The sequence below is a fragment of the Artibeus jamaicensis genome, unplaced genomic scaffold (assembly GCF_021234435.1).
Source record: "Artibeus jamaicensis isolate MK-2021 breed Jamaican fruit bat unplaced genomic scaffold, CSHL_Jam_final scaffold_612, whole genome shotgun sequence".
Classification (NCBI taxonomy): Eukaryota; Metazoa; Chordata; class Mammalia; order Chiroptera; family Phyllostomidae; genus Artibeus; species Artibeus jamaicensis.
This window is the reverse complement of record NW_026522049.1, coordinates 2,433,543-2,454,816: the sequence shown is the minus strand read 5'-3', so window position 1 is coordinate 2,454,816 and position 21,274 is coordinate 2,433,543. Positions and strand designations below refer to the sequence as shown.

Here is a 21,274-nt window from a genome sequence, read left to right as displayed (position 1 = left end):
ACCTGCAGGGCTGCTCCTCCTGTGGAGAGCAGAGGCCAAAGAGCAGTGGCTGGATGAGCGAAATACTCGTTTATTCAATAGATACTCGGTGCACCCTTCTGTATGAGCCCTTGGGGACTTAGCGAGGAACAGGACACACTGTCCCTGCCTGTGTGGAACTAGGCAGAGAGGTCATTTGGAAACTAGAACGGGGCAAGTTCCTTCAGGGGAACGAACGTGTGTGGTGGGGGAGACAGCAGCACAGTGCCACTGACTGCTGGGGAGGCAGGAGGAAGAGCACCCAGGGCTTCTTGTCCTCTGGACGACCTGCCCTCTCCAGTCAGTTCTCGGCTGGCTAATGAGACAGCACGAGCATGCTGGGCTGCTGCAGCCACTGACGTGCATCTCTTCCCTGTCCCCTCCCCCAAGCTGTCGGCCTTGGAGTCTGAGCTGTCGCGCATGAACACACAGACCAACACAGTATGACAAGCTGAAGAACCTGAGTGCATTTAGTGTGAGCCCATATCTTGCAGCCAGGCTGGGACACGAGTCACAGCATCACAGAGGTGGCAGTGCATGGGACGAGGCCCAGGCCGGGGGCAGCTGGGGCCAGCTCGCAGTCTGCCAGGCCGCGGCTCGTACTGGAGTGTGCAGGCATGAGTGGCTGATGGGGGCAAGTCAGCAGACAGGGAGCTGGGCAAGGTCTCGTCTAGTAGAAAGTGACGTGCTTTGGCATTGCGATGCCATTGTGTATCTTCAGACACCCCGGCTTTTCCAGAGAAAAGCAGGGGTGCACGAAGTGGTGGAGCTGGCAGGTAAATGTGTACAGGTGCTGAGAAATGTCCACGTTGAAAAAGGACAATTTTGAATTTTCGTAGTCTAACAGAATGCCAATCTTCTTTGGGGCAACTGTTATTCTTATATCTGGAGTCTTCTTGTTGTGTAGGAACTCATACTTATGCCTGAAAATTAAATGTTGACATAAGAAATCTGCAGAAATTCTGTAGACGGGCCATTTGCAGAACATTTTATATAGTTGTATTCAAATACTTCTGTGTGTCATTTTATGAATGACTACCAAAGTGACAGACTCTTTCTGAAACTATTCTCTACAGCTCTTTTCTGAAATTGTCCTAAGAAACGTGTATGTTTAAGCTTTGTTTCTAAGCAACCTCTTAAACTAAGAAACTTATGAACGGTATTATCCAAATTTGTATAGACATAACACGTTTTAAAATTTGGATTCTGAGGCCAAAAATCCTTTGTAACAAAGGGAATTGGAACGGGGGTGTCCTCGCCTGTCCCATGACGGCCCCTGGTGTCATCTGCATACCAGGGCTCAGAGGCACCCGGTGCTCAGACCCTTGAGCGGCAGGGCTCCCTGGGGCCTGTCCTGTGTGCGCTGAGAACCGGCTGAACGCAAACCAGCCACGGGGACTCCCTAGCCTGCCACCTGCAGACACCGGGAGCTGCGTGCTTCAGCGCGCTGCTGCACACGGCGGGGACAGACGGTCCACGTGCCGTCCAGCCCTCCCATCTTCCTCGGCTTCTCTTCACTGAGCAGCCCCCAGAAGCCTCATGGGCCCTTCCCTCTACCTTCCTCCCACCACCCGTGAAGTCTACAACTGGGAGCCAACCGACACGCGTCAGCTAGGACGCCTGACCATCGCCCTCCACTCAAAAACCGTCTGTCCTGTGTGCTGTGCAAGCTGGGACTGCACGAGGTTCTGCCGCCGCCGCGGTGCTCAGCTCACGTGCCACGTTCCTGCCCCCTCTGTCCTCTCCCCCCTCCCCACACACAGACCCCTACTCTCCTTACACTCCCCTGATTTTTCTCTGCCGATAGTCTCAATATCTCAGGGGGAAAGCTGGCCTTCCCACACACAGGGGAGAGTGACCACCAACGTTCAACTGCAAGGGAGGCTCATGGGCACCGAGCGTCGGATGAAAGGTTAATCGGGTCCAGCAGGCCAGGGTGGGTCAGAGGGCCCACAGGACCAGGGTGCTGGGAAAGTGGTGTGGAGAGGCTTTTTTTGCCATTTGTGAGATAAAGGGAGGTTGTAACCATGGCCTTCCAAGTCTGACAATGTCCCTTGTCCCTCGCTTTGTGGGACTGCCCCGTGCAGAGGGCAGTGAACTACCCATGAAGCCTCTGCCCGCATTTGCTCACGAAGATGGAACTGCATTCGTTTCCTAACACTGAAGCCGAGCAAGCGCTCCGCAGTGGGAAAGCGGCCTCTGGGGCCAGGCCGCCTGGGTTAGAGTCCCAGCTCTGAATGCAGGTGGGGCGGGTCCTCACTGCTCTGCGGCTCAGCTTTCCCACTTACAAAAGGGGATGACACGCTTGTGAGAGGTAAACTAGGGAGCGCAGGTAAGGTGTACAACAGTGCTCGGCAGGGAACACCTTCCAGGAGCCTGAGCCGTTTTCATCCGTAGGAGAAGAGCGCAAAGCTGCTCTCGCGCATCGGGGCGGGACCTCCAGGGAGAGGCTGGGAACACGCCCGAAAAATCAGAACGTTTCCTAGCGCACCCAGTTGGCGCCAACGGCTGCTGGCGAGACCCCCCCCATGCTGCTGCTCTTTTGGAAGTGATTGTGGGCTCGGCTGCGCATTACCTTGGTGGCGCCCACGCGTGCCGCATGCACCAGGACCGGCAGTTGGCCCCCAGGTCCTCCTGTTTAGGGACGTCGTCGAAGGCCACGCCCACCGTGTAGTCCGAATGCTCGTCCACCTCCACCTCCCAGTAGTGGCGCCCTCGGACTGGAACGAGGTCCCCCATGGCAGCGACACACCTGGTTGGGGAAGGGAGAAGCACCCGTGAGTGGAGGCGACCCCGCCTGGCTGTGCGGTGAGGGACGCCCACTGCGTCGGTCTGCGGGTGGTCTGTGCGTGGGGCGGCAGGGGAGCGCGCCTCGCCTGCAAAGGGGCGCCTCCCAAGCTCTCGCCTGACTTGGCGCAGGAGACGAGATCATTACATTGTTGGTAACGGAAGAGGAGACAAACCCACAGAAAAGACTCTGGGGGCTTTTTAGTAACAAAACCAAAGGTTTGGATCACTTGTTCATAAACGAAAGGGACTGAGACCTCCCAGAACTCAAGAGTCAAGTGAACCCCAAAGTCTTCCATTCCCACAGCTCCACGTAGCTCCCCATGTCAGATGGGATGCTGCCCGACTCACGAATCGTTGAATAAAGCCAGTAACATCTTCAAAATTTACTCAGTGGAATTCTATTTTTTTAACACAGGCAAGACGTTTCTTGCTTCTTACTGCCCCTGCCCCCGTGCCCCCAACCCTGGGCAGAACGGGCAGAGGCGGGAGAGGATGAGCGTGTTTTCTGCTGCACCATGTATGGTTCCATCTCACGCAGACACATACAGTAGGTGCTTAACACGTGCACTGTAAAAAGGCTGGAGGAAGAGCCGGCGGCCGGCACAGTCTAGGGCCCAGGAGGCAGGCAGAAGTTCTCTGTCTAGGGCCCTTCTGGCCCCCAGAGGGAGCCACTTTTCTTCCTTAGAAGACCATCCTGGCTCTAAAATCAACCTGCCAAGACCAGTTTTTGCCACGACTACGGGGAAAGCTAAGAGCCATTGATGTTCAGTTATAGAAACGAAATTAGCCCTGAAGTTAACCTGGGGCCTTCATTTTCTTCAACACTTGGAGTTTTCTACTTCACTGGTGTGTATCGCCCCTACTGTAAGTCTTCTTTAAGTTTTCAGAAAGAGGCGAGGTGTAAATCAACCAATCGCTTCAATGTCACCAAGTACAAGCTCTAGAAACAGCTCTGCCAGGGGGTCCGACTCCTGGCGTCTCAGGGCCGCACGTTAAATACACCGCGACACCTACCTGGTAAAGCGGGTGCTGCCGGGGGGAGGCTTCCTCACGGGGGCTGTCCTTTCGCTGCGCACCACGGTCAGCCCGTCCTCAGAAACGGTCAGCCAGGGATGGCAGGTGCGCTCGTTCAGGCGGAAGCAGCTGCCTGTCGGGGAGCAAACCCGGGAGGCCGTCAGCGGCCGTCACTCCTCCCTCCGCGTCACCACCACGCAGCGGCGTCCCGACTCAGGCTGACTGAGCTCAGCAGTTTGCACGTCTCATCTCATTCAGTCCTCGCCATTACCCTTGGAGACATGTGCTGTTATTTCCATTTGTGGATAAGGAAACAGAGGCGAGGGTGGCTGAGAAAGCAGCTGGCAAAAGCTCCAAACCCAGAGCCACAGCCGTGCTGGGACAGCAGGGGACGGGCAGAATGTTTCCAGTCATGTCCCTGCTGACTCAAGACTTGGATGTGAAATGTGACAATCTGATGACAGGATGATGGCAAGTGAGAACTGGGGGAGCTGGACTTGAGGATGTGGGCACCCACCAGGGCCAGAGAGGGCCTGGGAGGAGGTGGGTGGCAGGTCTAAGCCGGGCCTGTGGGTGGCGAGGTGCTGGACTGACGGCGGGAATGGGAACAGGAGTCCCAGCAGCGGCTCTCCCTGGAACTTCATAAAGACGCCGCTGCCGGGGGTGGCATCCAGACTATGGGATGAGGTGACTGGGCCCCCAGGGGCAGTGTGGCCAGCCCCCGAGGGGTGTGCAGAAGGACCCTGAATTCTAGCGCTTGCAGGCAAACTGCTGTGTGACTCGGGCCCCAACCCCGCCCCCCACCTGTGAGAGGAGGCCGCAGGGCTCCCACCGCCTCCGAGCCCCTTCCCGGCCTGGCTCCACAGGCCTTCCTGACCATGAACATTTGTTTGTGTTCCAACAGCGTCTTCGCTGCGCTGGCTCTGCCACAGAGTGGCCCCTGTGGGTCCCGGAGAGTGTGTGGCCGGGGGCACAGACCTGTGGTGTGGACCGTGGCGGGCTCACTTCGGGCGCTGGGGCCCCCCATGTTGAGGGCGCGCACGTAGACCGTGTAGCTCTGCCGGGGCTGCAGCTGCACCAGCGACGCGCAGGTGGGGACGCCCACGACAGACCTGGGCAAGGACGCAGGACGCAGTCACCGCGGGCCCCCGCGGCGGGCCGCCCTTCCGACCAGGGCGGGGGACATCGTGTTTCCGACCGCCGTCCACCTCGGACACGACGGTCTCTGTACACTGGCCGCCACTGTTCCCGCCTCGGGCCGTTCCCCCCCCCCCCCCACACACACACACTCCAGCAGGGAGGGTTTCCATCCCCGGACGCGTCCTTCCGGGTGCTCTCCCAGGGGCGCCCCTGCTCCCACTGTCCTGGGGCCTCCGCGTCCTTCCTGCCTGTTCTGTCTCAGTTGACCGCCCAGCTGCAGGACCCTGACCCGTCTCCCACCTCATCCCCATCCCCGCTCCACAGCACGTATTTCTCCTTCAGAGAACATCTCATGCATTTGTTTGTTTTCTCATTTCCTGTCTGTCTTCCCCACCCGACCGGCACCTCCGTGAGGGCACGCGATTTGCCGTCCCCGAGCCCAGCACAGGCCCTGGCGCCACCTGGCCCTCAGTGCGTGTCGCGTGAGTGAGTGGAAGACCTTCAGGCGAGAAAGCAAACCTGAGGATTCCCCACGTATTCACTCATCATCCACCTCCACTGACAGCATCCCTGCTACTTCTCAGGAGAACTAAGCCACCTGAAGTTTAGGTGCCTGTGGGTCGCAAATTCCGACCTGCCCTGCAGGCCCCACACATTCCCTGACCCGTGTCACCGTGTGCTTGGGGGGGGGCTTGTGAGCCCCGAAAATGGCCCCGTGACTCACTCAGTCACGCCTGAGGCTCCCGGCGTCTCTGCCTGGGTCAGCTCCACCGTGTACGAGTCCACCGGGTCCAGGTTCCCAGACTCCCAGCAGATCAGCGCGGCCTCCTCGCAGCTCCGCACCTCTCTGCTCTTTATGACGGGGGGAGAAGGCGCTGGACGCCGGAGAGGGAGAGGAGGGCCCCGCTGTTCACGCCCAGCCGTCTCGGCCAGAGCTCCGACATCACACACAAGCCCCTCTTCCCACAAAAGGCATTCAGAGCACATAAAGCAAACCACGTGCCTCAGACTGAATGTGCATGCCCCCAAGTTTTTGTGTTGAAACCTCGTCCCCAACCGATGGCATCTGGAGTCCTTGGGGGGGTGGGTGACTGGGTCATAGAGTGGGGACGTTCAGCATAGCACAGAACTGAAAATGCTTTGCCCCTCCCCTCCTCGAGGGCGCAGCGGAAAGACGGCTGCCTGGACCCCCGCCCTGCAGATGTGAGAGACACAGGCCGAGGCCCATGCGCTGCCCCATCTACACTGTCCTGTTACAGCAGCTGGGCTGTCCCGGGCGCCAGGGGACGGACGCCTGTCAGGGGTACCGGAGCGGAGGGGGGCTGCCAGGTTCAAACAGTCCTGTGACCGAGTGGTCTTTGACATTTTGACACCAACTATGAGAAAATGTCCCTGCCATATCAGGCACGTGGATTTGGTGTGTTAAATAAAAGAAAAAAAAATACACAGGTCCCTCTGTCCATCAAAATGAAACCCAGACCCCCTGCCCCATGAGGAGGGCCGTGACTCTGGTGCCCTGGCAGGAAGGGCTGGCCGGGGACACGTGGCTGCCGTACCTGTCATGTACACCACATGCTCACTGGCGGGGCTGACGCCGGCCCTGTTCTGAGCTGTGACCCAAAATTCATACTGGGTATTTGGCACGAGATTCCTCACTGAGCAGTATGTTTCTTTGACGGTCATTGTAAACTCTGGGAAAAAAGAAGAATTCAACCCCAAAACTGGCCAGGAGGTTCCTCATTCATCCTGCCCAACCCCAAGTTGCAGATCCCAAGACAGGCCAGGGACTCCTCCCATCCCTGTGCACACGCCTCTGCCATGTGACCGGCTTCGGCCAATGGGACGGCAGCAAACAGGATGCTGCCACCGCCAGGCTGGGGCAGGGCAGGTGCACAGCTGTGCCCAGTGAGCCGGGCCCAGCCGCCTCCTGCAGGATGAGACCCCCGTGGACAGCCGTCCCAGCCGGGCCCCAGCGTGCCTTTCCAGCCCCTCTGCCTTGCTCACCTGCCGGCACCACAACCCCTGGGTAGCTCCCAGATGAGGGAACTGCCCTCCAAGGCGCTGGGTGAGCAGATGCGCCCCCCTATCCTGCCACTTTCCCCACTGAGAGGACCTCTGAGTGGCCTTAGCCATTCTGGAGCGTGACCGTGTCCCCGGCAGAGGCTCACCTGCTGGGTCCTTCCCTGCGGGGCCGTCCCGCACCGGCCGGCAGGACAGCTGGTAGCTCTCCACCGTGTCATCGGAGCACAGGCTCCAACACACGCGGACCGAGGAACCCGAGGCGGAGTTGGGGGCCTGCGGGTTAATCACTGGGGCAGATGGAGCTGGAAAAGGACAAGGGAGGAAGGTGAACACCCTGAATTCTAGCCCCGACAGGTGTGGCTCAGCGGACTGGCACTGTTCAGATTCACAGCGGGGGCACCTGCCTGGGTCGCAGGCCAGGCCCCTGGATGGGAGCGTGCAATCAGGGCTTCTCCCACACATCAGTGTTTCTCTCCCTCTTTCTCCCACCCTTCCCCTCTCTCTAAAAATAAAATCTTTTTTTTTTAAAACAGCTGAATTCTAGTATTATTCCCTGGAGTATGTAATCAGTGATGCTTCTGAGTGCGACCTGGCACCATGCGACATGCTGTACACACAGAACCTCGTTTAATTCTCACCCTGTCCCCATGGGAATTAATCATGTCCATTTTCTAGACCAGGAAACCAAGGCTCAGAGAGGTTAAGTAAGTTGCCTAGGGTCACACAGCTAGGAAGTGGCAAACTCGGGGCTCTCCCCAACTCCATCAATTCCCAAGCTCATCTCTTCACTACCGTGCGGGTTAAGGAAATAAGATTCAGGGTGCCGGTTTGGTGGAAATCAGACAGGAAGGCAGGTGTCTCCGAGGAGGGGCGAACTACGCACACTGACAACTACTCTAAACTCCCCTGATCCAGGCGTTGGCCCCCTGGAGAGGGAGAATGGGCACTGGCCCAGGGGGTTGGCCTCCGTCCCCACCCTTACCGGCCACAAAGACAAAACATGAAGCCAGGGGGACAGAAATTGCCCGCTTCCAGATCGTCACGACTTCTCTGGCCACCCAAGTGTCTCCCTCAAAGCCCAGGGACGCTGGACGTGCCGGGGCGTCGGCACGCAGGGCAGAGGCGCACCTGGGATGGCGTTGATGGAGCCCAGCAGCTGCTCCACGTCGGAGAAGTCCAAGGTCTGGTCCTCCACGGCAGGCTGCGTGGAGATGTCCACGTCTGTCTCCGTTTCCAGGAATTCTCTGAGTCTGTCGGAGTAAAAAGATGCGCTGATGAGAGCGGAGAGCATCTTCCTCAGGGTCTTCGCTGGGCTGGGCCCCTGGCAGTGCACGGAGCGGGCTCTGCTGCCCCCGTGACTGACGCAGGAGGTCACCACTGGGGACGGGTGGGGCTGATGGGTGCACTAGAGGGGAGAGGTGGGAGTGGGTGGGCGTGCGCCGCCCAGCTCCAGACCCACAGCCTCTGACAGGCCCCACCGGGACACAAGGCCAGGCCCAACATGTGCAGACTCCCTGGGGACTCCGCTTTCTGGCCGTGGGGTGGGGCTCGGGGTCTCCCTGCACCTGCTGCCTGGCAGTCACAGAACCCGAAACCAGCTCTGTCTTTTGACAGCTCCTGTGTCTTAACTGTCTTAACACTGAAACTTCAGTGTTCACGCTGCTTCTCAGACACTGTGTTACTGAACTCCCACAAAACCGTCCCTGTTTGTAGACATGAAGGAAGGTCCCAGGCTGGCTGGACGCCCGGTGCCTCGGGGGCCCCGGACTTGGCCTCCCGTCTGACTCTGTGGTGTGTGGTTTCTGCGGTGCTCAGTCTGCGGGCTGGCCCAGCGGGGGGACCCTGGGGACGCTCTCCAGGCCTCAGCTCCTCCTGGAGAGACGAGGGGCTCCTGGAGGAGATCTGACCACCCACCTGCTGGCCAGGCCTCCCCACATGCTCCCTCCAGCCTGAGACCCTGAGACCCGGGCCCAGGGGGTCCGGTGACCCCACACCACGGTCCGGCAGCTGGTGCTGTTCAGGGTCACACACAAACGCCGAAACTGGGAGTCTGTGCCAAGCGGAGCCGTGTCTCCCTGGACACCCAGAGGTGAGGGGACAGAGGAAGACACACGTGAGAACGGAGTATTACCTGTCAGCCATGGCCGTGGCGTCCTGCAGAGGAGGGGAAAAAAGACAGCGTTACACCGATTTTGGAAATGACTTCTGAAAACCATATAACAAGCTAAACATATGAAAAAGCTGGGAAACTGGTAAAAAAGAAAAACACCAGCCACACCCCGCACTCTAACAAAACCACTCGAACGAAGCCGGTGCGGTTTTGTCCACGCGACTTTTCCTCACTCGGGCCACACGAGACCTGTCCACGCTGCGGACGGTCTCCAGCCTTGGTTCTGAAAGATGCTTCACGGTTCACGGCACGGGAGCTGTGTCGTCTCCTAACCAACCCCCTGTCCTTCCCCCGAGGGACATTCCGGGGTCTCCGACCTCTCCCTGCTGTAAGGGACGTGAGAAGGCCGCCTTCACGCACCTCACTCTCCCCACCTACTGGATTCTATCTGGAGAGGCAGTGGGATCACGGGGTGAGGGGCCCCTGGTTGGAAAGGTCTGAGCACTGAGGGCTCCGGAGGGGCCCGCCAGGTGATCTCAGCCTCAGACCCAGGTCCCTCGGCCCCAGCACGGCGGGAAGGAGGCGCTGTGGGGCTCTGGGGGGGCCGGATGGGCTGGGTCGACCTGGAGGCAGCAGACACACAGGAAGCTCCAGAGGCTGAGGCCCCCCTCCCCTGCCCGTCCTGGACACCTCAGCGGCCCCTCTTCCTGTGGGGCCTGGCGAGGAGAGGGGGGGCCCGGCTGGGAGACCGCAATTCCCACAGCCCAGCTGCCGGAGGGCCTGGTGTCAGATTTCACTAGAATTCAAGGAAATCAAGGATTCTTTTTTTTTTTTTTTTGCATGTTTCAGTTTATGAAGTAAGATTTAAAATCTTCCCTGCATGTGGGAGATTGGAGGTGACTGTCGAACCTGGACAGCCTTCTCCCAGAGCTCCCGGAGCCCTTGGGGCACTGCTTTTGCTCAGTTCCAGGAAGTGGAGACGGGGGACAGGTCCCTGGCGACCAGGACAGAGGAGCCGGCCCTGATGCCGCCTGAGCAGCGGTGCAGGGAAGGGGTCAGTTGTGTGTGAACCCGAACCCGCCTGGCCACTGAAGGGTGACAGTCCCCCGTCACGAACACCCGCTGGGATAAAATGGATGCTGACCGTGGAAGCCGACTCCGGCGCCACCAGGCACGGAGGGGCCAGCCGACCTGCCGGGCCCCGTCACCCCAGCGCACCGCTGCCTGCTGCGCCCCGACTGACCTTCAGGAAGTCCACCTTTTCTTCGTGGCAGATCTCCTCCACCGTCTCCATCAGCTCTTTGCAGGTGTCCAGGTTTTCGCCGCAGCTGACCAGCTGCTCATACAAGGCTTCCAGCTTCTCCTTCTTCCTCTCCCCCAGAGCCTGCACTTTCTCTTCGTATTTTTGAGCGAGTGTTTCCAAGATCTCGTTGTAATGGGACTCGAAGTTTTGTTCCTGTCTTCCAAAATTCTCCTGCAAGACAGTGGACCTCAGCCATCCTTCCAGTGCCTGGGGTGTGTCAGCCATGGAGTCACTGGGGCATGAAAATGTCTTCATCCAGAGATGCTTCTGTCCCTCCCCATCACCTTTTGCCTGGACACTGGGGTGGATGTAGGGGTTGCTGGGACCGGGGTCTCCAGCTAGAGCCCCATGGACACTCCTAACAGAGAGCACTGTTCTCTGTCTTCCTCCTCACCCTCAAACCACCTCCGCTTTCGCCATCCTCCCACTGCCATGACAACCAACCCAGTTGATCATCAGTGATGAGTCGGCCTGCACCAGAACCTGGGACCTTAACATGGACATGTTTGCCCTGGGAGAGGCCCACCTGAGCTTTCAATGTCTTGTGACCACACCCCCCCCACACCCTGACGCTTGGACAACATCGTACAAACGCCAGGACCACACAGATTCTCACAGCAGCTACGAGAAAGATGAAGGGAAAGGGGAACCAGGGCTTTGGCCTGGCAGTGCCAACAGGTGAGAGAAGGCAGGAAACAAAGGGTCAGGACAGCTCTCATCCTGGGGCCGAACGGGAGAGACACACTGACGAGAGCATCTCAGCTCCTGGTCCCCAGGACAGCTCTGCGGGTTTGGGTGGCTGCCGTCCTCACCAGACAACAGGGACACTTCCAAAGGAGAGGACCCATCACTCAGGGGTGTTTGCCGAGTGACTACTACGTGTGTCAGACTTGCTCCAATGGGCAGGAGAGAAGGAGAAGCGGGAGCTGAGCCCCCCGGTGCCGAAGGCACAGGAAAGGGCTCTCTGATCTGAGAGGTGAAGACACTCGGACCCGAGAGGGAGCAGGCCATGCCCAGTGCAGGGCGCTCTGTCCCTCCTGCTGGGCTCTTGCCCTCTGACCACTGCCCTGTGCTCCTGAGGGGCGGGCTTGTCCCTGCTCTGTGCCCCCGAGGGGATCAGTGCAGTGGCCCTCCACCCTGCTCAGATTAGGGGCGAAGAAGGTCCAGCTTCAAGGAAAGGGGTCTGGGGCTCAGCTGATTCACACGGGGTGCTTCTGCTGGTCAGTGGAAGGTGGCAGGGACAGAATTAGAGTGCCCACACGAAGGGACGGGGGAAGGGAAGTCCCCAGGTCCGCAGGCCTGGTCTGCTCATCTGGATGGCACCTCAGTGGTGCACTGCAGACCTACTGGGCACACCAGGGGTCTGTGACGTGTATGGGGACCGACGTGAGAAGGTACTCATGAGAAACGGGGGGAAAGGAGCAGTAATCGAGGACGGGATGGGGGTCTCGCAGAGCCTCGCCGAGGGTGGCCCGTGCAAGGAGGAGTCCTGCCTTGTAGTGGGACTGGGGCTAGAAAGACGCAGAAGACACAGCCTCTGCACCGAGAGCTTGTGGCTCCGCAGGAGATGCTGCCAGTGGTCAGTTCCACACGGTACGTGCCCAGTGGGCTGTGGGAGGGCAGCGGGGTGGGGGCAGCAGTGACCCTGATGGGAGAAGCAGCACGTGTCTGACGGGCTCACCTACGCACCCTCACCTCCACAGTGATGAAAACCTCCTCTAAGTGGCTGGCGAAGTTTTCCATCTCGATGATCTGCTTTTCCAACCTGTACATGTTCCTGTGAATTTCATCCTGTCAAACAGAGCATCGCCAGGGGTCAGTGCTGCATTCCTTCACTCGCTCCTGCCCAAGGCGTTTGAGGTTTGGTCCCCGCCTGACCCCTCGAGGCAGATGCGAGGTCAAGGGGAAGGAGAAGGGAGGGAGACCTGCTTACCTTGGCGCTTTCCAGCGCTTTGCTGAGCGGGGTCAGCTCGTGTGCTCTGTGTTCATCCAGGTCCTTGTCCACCTCTCTCAGTGGAGTTTTGCAAGTGGCACAGAAGACCTCGGCGGCCTCCTCCTCGTCCTCCTCCTCTGGGATGACGTAGCACTCGTACTCCTCGCTGGCGCGGCCGTGCGTGTACCGGTAGGCCTCCCGCAGGTCCTGGCACTGGCCCTCCGAGCCCCACCCACCAAAGCCCAGGCCCTCAGCCTCCGCTGCCTCGGCACTGAGTCTCCAGTCTCTCTGCTGCACGGCTGGTTCTCCCCTTGCCGCCACGTGGGAAGAATATTCCGAAACCTCTATCCTGGGTGTGTTCTCATTGACGAACTCGTCCGCTAGTTCATCGTCATCTTCAAGTCCATATAAATGGACGAGTTCATCCACTTCCTCTTCAAAGTCTCTTTCAGGCTTACCTTTCGCTGCCCCTCTCAGCTCACTGGTCATCTCAGCTGGGACGACTTCTCCTCTCATTCGACTGATTTCTGCTGGGTAGGTCTGCAGCCTGTCTCTGGAGTCATACAGATCCATGGGGAAAAGTGGGTGTCCCAGGGGCGCCCCGTGCAGCTCCGGCCTCTCCCCAGCCCCCTCCTGCGTGGTGGCAAGGGAAGCCCTTGGCAGCACCTCTGCACCAGAAGGACCCCTCCTGGGCGGCTAACCGTGGATATCCTGGGTCCTGGAACACAGCAGGGGGAAAAGCTCAGTTCCTGAGTAGGTCGCTGCAGGGGTGGTCACTGGATTGGGATCAACTCATTCACAGTTTTTGCAACAATCTTTTGAGCAGCTCGGTTGTGGTTACACTTCAAACCACCTGCAAAGAAAACTTCGCTTCCTACTGGAGAGTAGTCTATAAGATAAGATAATGTTCTAAGGGTGCTGTTCACAAACAAAAGAAAAGTCTGAAGACCACTGATCCATACACACAAAAAAACCCAACCCTTTTTGTTTAGAGAAGCGGGTTTTTTTTCCCCATTTAACCGCTCAAATCACCAACAGAATCATCGTACCGTGTTCATCAACCCGCACAAGTACTTCACCAACAACACACACCCATGTACAACTAGGAAGGACATGAGCTGCTTACCTCATCCCCTAATAGCTTTAAAAAATAACTTTATTGAAATATAATTTACATGCCAGAAAAGCCATCTGTTTTAAGTGCACAATCCCGTAATTTTTAGTAAATACCCCAAGTTACGCAACCATTATCGCAATCCAGTTCCTAACGCCCCTTTCTAAAAAACTGTGGTAACCAAATGCTTTAAAAACAAAGAAATATGATTAAACTGTTCCAACGTGACACATATGAAATAGATTGTGAGGACAACAAAAAAAGCAAGATTAACTTTTAAGATCCAGGGTAGCGCCTTTTCCCCTTAGCCAGGACTCTTATAACCAAATAGCTTCTAAACAAAATCTTCAGATAGAGGAAAAAGGTCCATTAATAATAAGTTGTCGTTTTGGACACGATGAAACTGAGGCTTAGAGAGACGAAGTGATAAATCACGGTCTGTGAAGAATACTTTAGCTAGACGGCTTCTCTCTGAGCCGCAGGGTATGGTTAAAAATAAAAACGACTTTTGCAAGTGCCGTATGGGAGGTGTGTCTCCGTGCTTTAATTAGAAAAGTCCCCTCCAAAATGTCTTTTAACCTTTTATGGGTCCAAGATGCCTCTGAGAATCCAATGAAAGCTGTGAATTCTCTCCCCGAAAGTGAGCCCAGAGGGGCATGATCTCGCCTATCATCTTAGGAGCTGGGCCATGCACCCCCCGGCCATCCCCCAGCCGCAGCCACAGAACCCTGTGCAAAGAGCTGAGCAGTACCGTTGTGCAACGTGGTTCAGGTCAGCGTCTCAGCACAGTCCAGACCAGACAACTTTCTGCGGGAGGACAGAGCACGCACCGATGAGTGAAAAATGATGAACAGGCTGTTTTTCAGTATTTGAACCAAAGCGCAGAACCACGCTTTGCCAACATGTACATTTAGGGGTCCAGACTGTTTTCGCAAATGGGCCCCTGCATTACTCTCCACCCAGGGCAAGAATCACCCGCACCCCAGGCTTTCACAGCCTGCACCAACCCCACGTGAGGTAAAGTGAATCCCTGCTACAGGACAGCACAAAAAACACTCCCTCTGTTTACTGCAACTCACACTCCTGAAATCTACCATGCTCTCTCTAGGTCTCTAAGGGAAAGGAGTTGCATTAACACCGTGGCATTAAGTTAGCGGGGCTCAATAATACAAGTCTCATTAGAATATCGATAACCAAAAACTTGCCTGCCAATTTAAGGGTCCACGAACTCTTCATTTACCGCCGAGGCCGTGGGTGACTGCTAGAAACCTGCGCCCTGGCTCGGCAGGCTTTTCCTCCTGGTGACCTCTGCGTGCCCGTGGGCCGGCCCTGCCGGTGTTACACCAGGGCTCTGAAGGCGGTGGAAACACGAGCTGGCTCTGGCTGCAAATAGCAACAGGCTTGCTGTGAGTGAAAGCCCAAATATAGCCGTGCCCAGGCCGTCCTGCCACTTCTGCTCAAGTTTCACCCAGAGAGGTCAGATGACGTCCCCTGGGTTGCTTCTTACTATGGGGACTCGAGTCCCAGGTTTCCACCAAGGGTCTCGGATACGTGGCTGTGCGCGTATAGAGGGGCTGGGGCCGGGGGTGGGGCAGCCCCAGCTGGATACAGACCCAGCAGACCCATGATTTTCTGCTCCCTCGTAGGCCACCCCTTCCTCGGGCTGCTGAAGACCTAGACTCCACTCCGTAATTACACATGCAGTTCAACACGACGACTGAAAAGTCATACTGAGTGCGGCCGGCATCACGAGGGCCTCCTCCTGGCCCCGGTGGGGCCTCTCTAGCTGGAAGCCTGCCCCGGGGGAGGGGGAATGAGGTGGCCTCTCTCCCCACACCTCTGCCCTGAGCTGTTGGCATGGGGGCTGGCAGAGGTGCTAAGGTGATAAGACAGCTCCCCTTTGAGCTGGTGTCAGCTGGTGTAGCTGCAGGCTCTCTGGGGCAAGCAGGTGCTTGTTGTTCTCAGTGTCTCCCAGCCTCTCCCTCTCCCTCAGCCTCTGACCTTCTCTGAGTTTCCCATCATGGAGAGCTTTCTCCTAAAGTTCCCGTGACGGGGCTGAGAAACCTGCCCGACCTGAGAAACCTATTCCAGGCCTAACCCCTGGCGGGTCCTGTCCAAGACCTCTCCAGTGAGGCCCCCTCACCCGTGCAGCTGGCTCTCACAGGCAGGACGGAGGGCACTCCTTGCTGGCTCTGGGCTTCCTGCTGGCCCACTTCTGGATCTTGGGAAGCAGACCCCATCCTTGGTCCCAGCAAACTCTGGGATGCAGAGGTCCCAGCGCAGCCGCCTTCCCTGGCTCTCCCAGCGAAACAGCGCATCCTCCAGCTTCAGGCCACCACTGGCCCACCTGCAGGAAAGACAGCAAGCTCTCTGAGGGGTGCCTTCAAAGACCCCTCACCAAGCTTGAAGATAGAGGGGGACTTCCGACCCTTCCCCCAGCCTGACAACAGCACTCTCTCCAGAGAAATCACTCCACTGGTCTCTTGACTCTGATCCTTTTGTATTTACTTTAATTAGCTGAGATCATTAATTAGGTTCTGGACCGGTTTCCTTTACAATTCTGCATGTGGTGATTTGATCTCAGAATTTTAATCTATTGCTTTCCGGGGCCCCCAATCAAAATCTCATTTCTAAAATACCATTACTGCAGGGCATCTATGAGGTAAAAATTTAGAAGCTAAATAAAATGTCAGAAGCAAAAAAAATATTTTAAAACTATTCAAAGATGTCTGTATGAGAATGTTCATCACAGCATTGTCTATACTGGTAGAAAACTGAAATAAATCTATGACTATCATGGGGAATTCATTAAAAAAATTCACCATAGTCAATTCACTGCTGGCAAGTATTAAGTATAATAATACAGATGCCAATTTTTTAAATGTGGAAAGTGGCCACAATATATTTGTAAGTAGAAAGAGTTATGTAAAATATCTTTACAGTATAATCACATATATACGTTTGTATATATATATATGCACACACACATAAAATGAGCACAGGGTTTATTTCTTTTGAATTACTTTGTTTCTTTATAGCTTTGACAGTGTCTATTTTCATAATAACTTTATGTACCTTTTATTAAATTTAAAAAATCTTTTCTGTTGTAAAATAATCTATGGGATTTGGCTTAGAAATAAATAATACAAAAGAATCACAAAGTGAGTGTAAACCAATTGTGTGTCTTGGTAAGATCAATTATTAAGTTTGGTGTGTATTTGCCCATATTTTTTTCCTAAGAATATACAAACTTAGCTCCCTGTCACACAGACAAAACAGACATTTTATAATGAGAAAGTCTGCTAGTTTCAATTTGAAAAAGCAAATCAATTAGAAAAACTGCTGGAAAGGATAAAATAACATAAAACAAATACAGTAAAAAGACATACTATAAAAATATTTTAAGTGTTAAACAGACTGTTAAGAAATTCTACGTAATTAGAGAATTATATGTAAGTCACACTAGCTAAAGTAACATATTAAAAAATAGTCTGAGTCCAGCTGGTGTGGCTCAGCGGGTCGAGGGCCCTCCTGTAGAGTGAAGGGTCACCAGCTCACGTCCCAGTCAAGGCACAAAGTCTCTCTGCCTCTTTTTCCCTCGATTCCCCTCTCTCTAAAAAAATTAATTAAAAGTTAAAAAAATAGTTTGAGGAAAAATAAATCATTTCAGCTAAAAGGTTCTCTCCCCACGAGGACTGGGCAGCAGCGGGAGCAGCAGCGCCAAGTCCAAGGACCACTGTCCCACACAGGCATTGAAAGGGGGCTGGGGACCTCGGGACAGCAGCAACTTTAAACCTACATGCCTTGAGCTCATCTTGGGGGGGGGGGAACCTGCCTTAACCATGGCTTCAGCCTGGTCCCCTTTTGTTTTCGTTGTTTTCACCTTGGGCATGATAGCAAGTGCAAATCTGATTCCAGGCTGTCCTAGTTCAAAACCTTTAAAAGTTACTTCACTGGTTCCTGCATCAAGCCCTCAAAAGCCTTGTGTTGGTGTAGGGCTCCAACCGTGGCTCCCTGGGCACCTCCCCACCCTCTCAGCCCTCTCTCAGCGCACTCACAGGGTGGCGGCTGCCAGGTGCGTACCCTGGGCAGAGGTCAGGGCTGACTCGGGCCGGTCTGTGTTGCTCGAACAGGTCCAGCTCCACCCCACACTTATCCTCACCTGCATTTCCCCATTTCTGAAACAGGTCTTCAGGAGCCGGGTGGTCTTCCTTGGCCGGAGTATCTCTGTATGTATCTTATGATGAGTCTCTTTGCTGGGTACTCGGTTTCCTTATTTCTAAAGTGAAGAGGCAGCACACAGAGTTTGTGTGTTTGAAGACAGAGGTTATCTTTTGGGATGCCTCCTCTGCCCCACCCCCAAACAGACACACAGCAGGCCCTCAATAAGATACTGTTGAATTGAAAACAATAAATGTGTGGCTACTACCCAGTGCCTGGCGCTCGAAAAATAACTCTTACGTTTAATGTACTGTTTGGTCTCTCCAGGAAGTCTGTACCTTCCTTGAGAGCAGAAACCATAAATTCATTGGAGCCCTGACAGAATCAGCTGGGGCCCGGTACCCAAGGGTTCACAAGAACTCGTTCAACCGACAAATACCTTTTCCACATCAGTATGTACAAAGGTAGCAAAGGTGAGGCCAGTATTGAGACTCTCAGGCTCCAGGGGACGTTGCGTCACTGAGCGTCTCCGTGGGCAAACTTCCAGCGAGACCCCTGGCCTTTTCATTGGTCATCGTGGACCGAGCTCGGCCAATCCCGTACGTCACTGGAAGCCTCCCAGCCACCCAGCCAATCCGAAGTGCAGGAGGGGTGGAGATGGGGCGCGGACGCGATGACAGTCCACAGAAAAATGTCGCGGCTGGGACTTGATGGTCCCGTGGCTGGGGCCACGAGAAGGCCGGGCCGCTGACCACCGGCACCATGGAGGACGAGCAGCCTGACAGCCTGGAGGGTTGGGTGCCGGTCCGCGAGGACCTGTTTGCCGAGCCTGAGCGGCACCAGCTGCGCTTTCTTGTGGCCTGGAACGACGCGGAGGGCAAGTTCGCGGTGACCTGTCACGACCGCACAGCGCAGCGGCAGCGGCGGCGCGAGGGGAACCGGCCGGGGTCTCCGCCCAGCTGGGCCGGCCTGCTCTCGGCCGCCGGGCTGCGCGGTGCGCACCGGCAGTTAGCGGCATTGTGGCCGCCGCTGGAGCACTGCTTTCCTCCGCTGCCACCGGAGCTGGAGGCGAGTGGCGGCGCCTGGGGCCTGTGGGAACTGGTGTGGCCGGCGCGCGCGGGCCTCAGTGAGGCAGAACTGCAGGAACTGTGCGCGCGGCTGGAGCGCTACCTGGGCCTGGCAGCGGACGGCTGCGGCGGCGCGGCTGTGCGAGAAGCGCTGCTTCCGGCCGACGGCGGCGCGCCCGACTGCGAGAGTCCACGCGCCTTCAGGGAGCGCGCCCTGCGCGCGCGGTTGGCCGCCGCGGACGAGCGCCTGCGCCAGGTACACCGGCGGGACTCCCGTTAGTGTTCCTGGGCCGTCAGAGGAGGACCAGGGCGAGGGTGGGGGGCTTGCACGAGGTGCAGGCTCCTCCAGGAGCAAGTTCACGGTCTGACGTGGAGAAGAAGGCGCAGGGTCACGGGTGCCCTTCACCTGCCGGGAGCAGTCAGGGGGATGCTGCCGGGGCGCGCGGGAGTCCCAGAGAGAGAGGAAGTGTTAATAAGTTGGAGCGTAGTGTTGGGCTCTGCAGGGACTAGAGCCACCGTTTTGACTCTAAACGAGTCTCTCTGCTGGAGGCTTGGTAGCTCTAGGAACCTGGGGAGCTGAGAGAACCTACATGCTGAAGTATTTGGAGGCACCTCTCTAATGTCCTTTTGAGATTCTAAAAAGCGCAGCATCACAAAACCTTTATCATCGTAAAAGTGAAGAAGAAACATCATCCACAATCTACAACCCAGGGATAACCATTGTTAATATTTGATGAGTCTTTCAGGTCCTTTACTTTTTAAAAAATATTTTATTTATTTATTTTTAGAGAGAAGGGAAGGGAGGGATAAAGAGAGGGCAAGAAACATCAGTATGTGGTTGCCTCTCACGTGGCCCTTACTGGGGACCTGGCTCACAACTCAGGCATGTGCCCCGACTGGGAATCGAACCTGCAACCCCTTTGTTTGTAGCTTGCGCTCAATCCAGTGAGCTCCACCAGCCAGGGCTCAGGTCCTTTTCTATTAAGTAGTTTGTACTCAGTTAAGATACAATTTTGAATTTTGCTTTCCCTCGAATTAAAGTGTAGAACATTAACGTTTCTTAGTTTTGTTTGGTGTGATCTTATAAATACTGTCCATACATGAGCTTTATGTTCTTTCTTGCCTTCCAGATTCTTCAGGGGCGGGAAAGAGCCAACACCATGGTAGCCCTAATGGAGGTTTACCGAGAAGAAGATGAGGCGTACCAGGAATTCGTTATCTTGGCAACCACGTTCTTCCAGTATTTACTGAAGCCGTTTAGAGATATGCGAGAGTTTGCAACTTCATGTAAGCTTGATATTTTGGTATGTTTTCTTTATGTTTTTACTTCATCTGATTTACTGTTTGTCACATATTGTGTCTCGGATCACATTTAAGATTCTATCTGTGTTGGACTGTTAGGGTCACCCTTATGTTTAGAAGAGAGATATACATATATTTTAAAAAGTGACCTAAAAATGGAAACATTTTACATAGATCATCTTAATAGATTCCGATTTCTAGAGATTTTCAAGGATTGAACACATTCTTCGCTGATGACTCGTTTTTGATGTGATGCTTATTTAGCTTATTTTCTGCCTCTAAAAACACATACAGCTTCATCGGAAATAAGATGAAACTTCAGGTAGCGAGGTCCTGGGCTGTAATTCAGTAATTTAAACTTTAGTAGATGCTGTCATCACTCTTATTTTGTTGAGCCCTGAGACACTAGTTAGAATAAACATATTTTTTTCCCTCCATTATGCCCCAGAATATCCCTTTGTCTTCCAGGTGGTCTCCAACTTAGAACCTTCTTCATTCTCCATAAGGAATTGCCGAATTCATGAAACTTAACTCAGTACTAGCAATAAAAGTCATTGAAATAATCCCTGTGAGCAATTTGCTTTCAGTTTCCTAATGGCTGTACATTACCTTTCTTCCTTACTTATGCAATTTCCTGTTCTTTCTAAAGAAATCCTTGGATGAGGACGACCTGGGTCCTAAAAGGATAGTGGCCCTGCAGAAGGAAGCCCAAGAATGGACCAGACAGGCAGAAGCAGCTATAGTCTCTATTCAAGACATTACTGTGAATTATTTTAAAGAAACAGTAAAAGCATTGGCAGGTAACCATTTAAAATGCTACACTAAGACAGATGTAATTTTCATGTTATTCAGAACACATTTGAGTGTCTCTTTAGTACCAGGCGTAGGTCCTGGGGATTCAGTGTAAATAGACACTGTCCAACCTGCTGAGGGGAGATACATCTTAGCTACATTAGGTTCATCTGAATGTGTGGGGAAGTGGCTGTGGCCACAAGCACATGGGGAAAATCAACATGGGGCTCGGGGAGCCTGAGTGAAACATTAGGTTCCATCAGAGTGGTCATTGAGGGCTTCAGAGGAGGGGCAGTTGCCCTGATAACTGAAGGGTAAGTGGAATCTGAGAGAGTAAATGAGCGAGGGAGCAATGTTCCAGGCAGAAGGAATAGCATGACCCTCTGGCTTGAGGGAGCCTGGCAAGCATGGGGAACTTCGAGAACGCCCCAGGGCTGGAACACAGTGCGCTGCGTGGCAGAGCGTGCAGGCGAGACCGCAGGGTGAGACCTTGCGGGGCCTTGTGAGC

The 21,274-nt window shown here is 55.1% G+C and overlaps 2 protein-coding genes and 1 long non-coding RNA gene across 5 annotated transcripts in view; 1 reads left to right on the top strand and 2 right to left on the bottom strand.

The window, feature by feature from the left end:
• Positions 1-618: 618 nt before the first annotated feature.
• FSD2 (fibronectin type III and SPRY domain containing 2) lies at positions 619-14,320 on the bottom strand. Its single transcript, XM_037153615.2, has 13 exons — positions 14,196-14,320; positions 12,331-13,048; positions 12,093-12,188; positions 10,338-10,568; positions 9,116-9,138; positions 8,113-8,234; positions 7,131-7,286; positions 6,519-6,653; positions 5,687-5,837; positions 4,801-4,934; positions 3,823-3,955; positions 2,594-2,770; positions 619-941 (listed from the first exon to the last, which is right to left on the bottom strand). The coding sequence occupies exons 2-13, from the start codon at positions 12,901-12,903 to the stop codon at positions 689-691; spliced, it is 2,184 nt and encodes a 727-aa protein (XP_037009510.2). The 5' UTR covers positions 12,904-13,048; positions 14,196-14,320; the 3' UTR covers positions 619-688.
• A 334-nt stretch (positions 14,321-14,654) lies between these two features.
• Positions 14,655-18,255, bottom strand: LOC128626429 (uncharacterized). The gene is made up of 4 exons (XR_008390385.1): positions 18,045-18,255; positions 17,607-17,723; positions 15,588-15,791; positions 14,655-14,827 (listed from the first exon to the last, which is right to left on the bottom strand). It is a non-coding gene; the product is annotated as an uncharacterized LOC128626429 (long non-coding RNA).
• Positions 18,256-18,367: 112 nt separating this feature from the next.
• WHAMM (WASP homolog associated with actin, golgi membranes and microtubules) overlaps positions 18,368-21,274 on the top strand; it is a 273,660-nt gene continuing 270,753 nt past the window's right edge. For 2 of the 3 annotated variants that reach the window (XR_008390380.1, XM_037153607.2), the window contains exons 1-3: positions 18,368-18,928; positions 19,803-19,976; positions 20,624-20,774. Coding sequence is in view for 2 of the 3 variants with exons in the window: in XM_037153607.2 (XP_037009502.2) it covers positions 18,368-18,928; positions 19,803-19,976; positions 20,624-20,774 (886 nt within the window). In the remaining variant the exon portion in view is untranslated. The remainder of the gene's footprint in view (positions 18,929-19,802; positions 19,977-20,623; positions 20,775-21,274) is intronic. The other variant, XM_037153608.2, reaches the window with a different exon arrangement.